Genomic DNA, 4,089 nt, shown 5'->3' with positions numbered 1-4,089 from the left:
ATATATACCTTATAAAAGGTATATATATATATTTATTTTTTTTTTTTGCAGGAGCTTTTTTTTTCCCCCTTTCTCCCTTACCTAAAAAACTCGAACTGAGGTGTAAAAGCAACTAGCCGCTACAACTCTTCATAAATTTATAATAACTTATGTAAATTTGGTTTTAGTTCAAAATTTTCATACAAATAACGTTAAAACAGCTTTAAGAAAATGTCAGATAATAAGTACAACGTTCAAATTTCAAAATCTTGGAGAATCATAAATAATTTATTTATCGATTCAAATTTTATTTTCAAAGGATTAAAAAGAAAACTCTATTTTCTTGGACCAGAAAGCAGATCCCAAAATTCTCCTCGTGGTTGCTTAGCAACAGAGACCCACTATGTTTTGCCGTCTTGTCATTCATTCAGTTTCTTTATGGTTATTTTCAATTGTTTCACTTTCTATGGCGAGGTACCTGTAATTTGGCATTTTTTTAAACTTTCGCCATATACATAAATCTTTATTGCTACCCAATTTTTTCAAAACTGTGTCAACTATTTCTAGGATCAGGATTCCAAATATGTGAAAAATAAATATATGTTTATTCAGAGAAAGTACGATTTTGTGTCCGATTTCGTAACTTAATTAATAGTTAGCACTAATTAATTAGATGAGGTCACCCCCTGGAAGCATTTAGATTAGCACTTAGTTCGTGAAAATCCGATCATTAGAACGAAAGTTATTCAGGGTATTTTTCCCCTATGGGGTGCATTTCGACAATAAGATTCAGTTCGCTAATATTTTTTTAATGACCAGTTGTTATATTTTATCGACTTATGTCCCGTGGGTCTGTTAATTTCGTACTATATTTTGGAGGTTGGATCTTTCGAAATAAATTATTACTTCTCTGCATTGATTGATTGTTTTTAAATGTCTTAAAGCAAATTTTAACGATGATTTTTTTCATCACTCATTGGATTTTGATTTTAAAAAAAGTTTGGGACAATACATCATTCCAAACTTGTCTTTAATATATAAAAGAAAAACCATGTTTGTAATTCGTTTCTTTTGTTTCAAATTTTACTTTTAAAAAAATTCATATTTCCAAAACGAAGTAAACGGAACAAAAAATTTCACTAATACCTAACCTCAACGTTTCCTAATAAATAAAATTACATCTTGACGGTTGAGGAGTGATATTTGGAATACCCTCAAGGAAAAATATGATCATTAAACAGAAGTTAGCCAAAGTGTAACTTCACACATTTTAGTGTTCACACATTTTAGAACCTCATGATCGATGAAACTTCTTTCAATGGAGTTTCAACCATCCGTTGGAATGGATCAATCAATGTGTTCAATAAAAAGTGATGGATCAATACAAGAAGCATTTCCTCTTCTTGCGGTAGATTAACTATTACTTCAATAAAACTATGAATGTTAACCTTTTTTCGCGCATAATTATTATAACTAATCTGAACATTTTTTTTTCTAGAATATCTTCGCTGTTTTATTATAATATCGAACCATGTTCTTGTTTATTTTTTCTTTCTTTATGGGCCGAAGACTATTTAAAATATTACAGAATTATTTCAATTCAAGAATATTTCAAAATTATTTAAATTTATAATTTTTCAAGAATTAAGTTATATCAATATTGTAATAAAAAAATTTGAAATTTCCTTTATTAAATTTTATTTCAAAATTGGAAACTATATATTTATTTGGAATATGTAGCTTTAAATCAATATGGATTGCTTTAAATAAAAATGGATTGAGTTTGATCATTTTTTTTAAATTTTTCTACTTTTTCTTTTTAAATTTTTCTAGGACTGTATAAACCTCTGATTTAAATACGAAATAAATAAAAGATCAGTAATGATGGCTCTTATTGTTGCAAGTCAATAAAGAATTTAAATAGAGCAACGAATTCTGTGCATTTCAAAGTATAATCCTAAATGAAGTCAATAAATTTACTCCCTCGAAATCATGTTGATTTCTTTAGAATTTCACGTGACATGTTAAAAATGTCGCTTCGGTTTTTGGGAGTTTCTGAGAATGGAATGAGAATGCAGAACTTACTTCATCCTGGGCCATGTGTTGCTCTTTTTTCTCTCTTTCGAACAAAGGGAAATTTCCAATGTATCATCCTTCGGATCTATCTCACACGCATCCATTCTAGTGGAGGCATCATTTTGGTATGAATGAACGAAAGAATGAGATATTTTTAATTAATTGTGTTTTTATTATCTCTTCATTTCCTTTCTGTGGTAAATCTTGTTTCGCTTTTAGAAGTCAACCTTCTGGAGGAACTGTATTGCTCGTTCTGAGAGATTTTATGACTCATCCAATTCTCCATTCAAATGTTAGTGAAACAGAATAATTCTGATCTATCACACAATTATCTCTCTCTGTGTTTTTTAAATAAAAGAAAAAATTAATAGATTAAAATGAAGAAACATGCAGACACTCTCTTTAAAAAAAATTATTTGACATTATCTTCCACTCCAGATTTGAATGATTTCATAAAAACAAAATGGCTCATTTGAATGAAGAAGAGATCGTCTACAACTCAAATATTTGCAAAAGACGAATGACGCAACGAGTGGGCAAAGGTAAAATCGTGACACAAAAACACAAGCCTTGAGAAGGGGAGAGGAGGAAAAATAGTTGTCCGAGTGTTTGTGGACAGTATTTTGCGCCCCAGGTTACCGGGGCGACAATTTGCGTTCGGCGGCAGATGTGGGGAGGGAAGTCATAACTCCCAGAGTGGTCGCACGTTTCAGGATGATATTTATTTTGTCCACCTAATCAATTCTATAAATCGTTTCTGTTCCGTTGATATTGATTGAAATTAGGATGCCCTACAACGAAGTGATTTCTAAAAGCTATTTGACACAATCAATAACAAAAATCACTATTTTCTTTGTTATTTTTTTTTCTTCTTTTTTATTTCTTATGATTTGAAACAGATCAGGAAAGTAAGAGAAATTTCAATCAAGTTATGTTTTCTATGAATGTACATTAAGAAAATACAAAGAATTATATTTTTATAGAGAATATTTAAACAATAAATACAGACTTGTGGTGGTCAGTGTCCAATGAGGATGAGCATCCTCACGGTTATACGTACAATTCTTGAACAAATCAAAAAGTAGCGCTAATATTTTTAAAATATTTAGCTTCAAAATTCCTTTAATTTCCTTTTACGTCAAAAATAATATTTCAAATCCAAAGATCTCGCAACCGTTTATAACATCATCACGACAGCTGAGGCTGGGCCTTAGCCTTCTCTAGAACACTTTTCCCTGCAGTTTTCCATATTCCCGGACCAATACCCTAATTGCTTTAAAATCTGTATTAAGTGAGTCCAGCTATCTACTAGTTTGTGTTCAAATATTTTCTGAGCTGTTTTTAAACGACAAATGTGCCTAGCAATTCTTATTCTGCTTAACTTTATAAATTCTATTACCTCAATGTCCGTATTTATTCTTCTTCTGTGGAAATTATCTTCTTTAGCTCAGCCAAAAAGAGTTTGCAAAATCTTTCTTTCTTTCTTTCAGTATTAGCCTCAAACGTTTATATTTGCATTGTGAATAATTAAATGCGGTAGTAATAATGAAAACGTATTAAAATACATCTTATATTCGTAATTTTGCTACCAATAAAGTTTTTTAAGGACCTCACAAACCTTAGGCATTAAAAAAAAGTGGAAAGAAATTCCTGTTTTATTGGGTCTACCACCCAGAAAATTAGGGACAATTGTGGGCAAAAATATTTTTATATTTTGACAGAATTTATAAGCACCTTTTAATCATTATGTATTTATATATTAGTTTAACTTTTTTATACGTAGAAAATCTTTCTAAATTAAATTTAGAAAGTTAGGAAATAAAAAGAAAAGAGAAAAACTATATCTAGTTCATCAAATGTAAAAAATAAAATATTGAAAATCCGAATGATTTTGCAGCCATGATATTGCGACATTTTTAAACTTGGGCGATAAATTCCTCTGTTTGAGAAAAGTGATTAAAAGGTGCTTGTGTTTTCCTGCAATAATAATAAAAATTCTAAAGTAGAATTCTTGACCATAGAGGGCGCCACTGG

General features: G+C 30.1%; 1 protein-coding gene across 1 annotated transcript in view; it reads right to left on the bottom strand.

Annotated features, from left to right (window-relative positions):
* The window catches only part of LOC107437036 (uncharacterized), a 325,463-nt gene extending 322,843 nt beyond the window's left edge, over window positions 1-2,620 (bottom strand). Inside the window, exon 1 of the mRNA XM_071181567.1 lies at window positions 2,065-2,620. Coding sequence (XP_071037668.1) covers window positions 2,065-2,159 — 95 coding nt within the window. The 5' untranslated portion in view covers window positions 2,160-2,620. The remainder of the gene's footprint in view (window positions 1-2,064) is intronic.
* Window positions 2,621-4,089: the final 1,469 nt, after the last annotated feature.

The sequence above is a fragment of the Parasteatoda tepidariorum genome, chromosome 6 (genome assembly GCF_043381705.1).
Source record: "Parasteatoda tepidariorum isolate YZ-2023 chromosome 6, CAS_Ptep_4.0, whole genome shotgun sequence".
In the NCBI taxonomy this organism is placed as follows: Eukaryota; Metazoa; Arthropoda; class Arachnida; order Araneae; family Theridiidae; genus Parasteatoda; species Parasteatoda tepidariorum.
The sequence above is the reverse complement of the archived record's forward strand: the minus strand, read 5'-3'. Positions and strand labels throughout refer to the sequence as shown.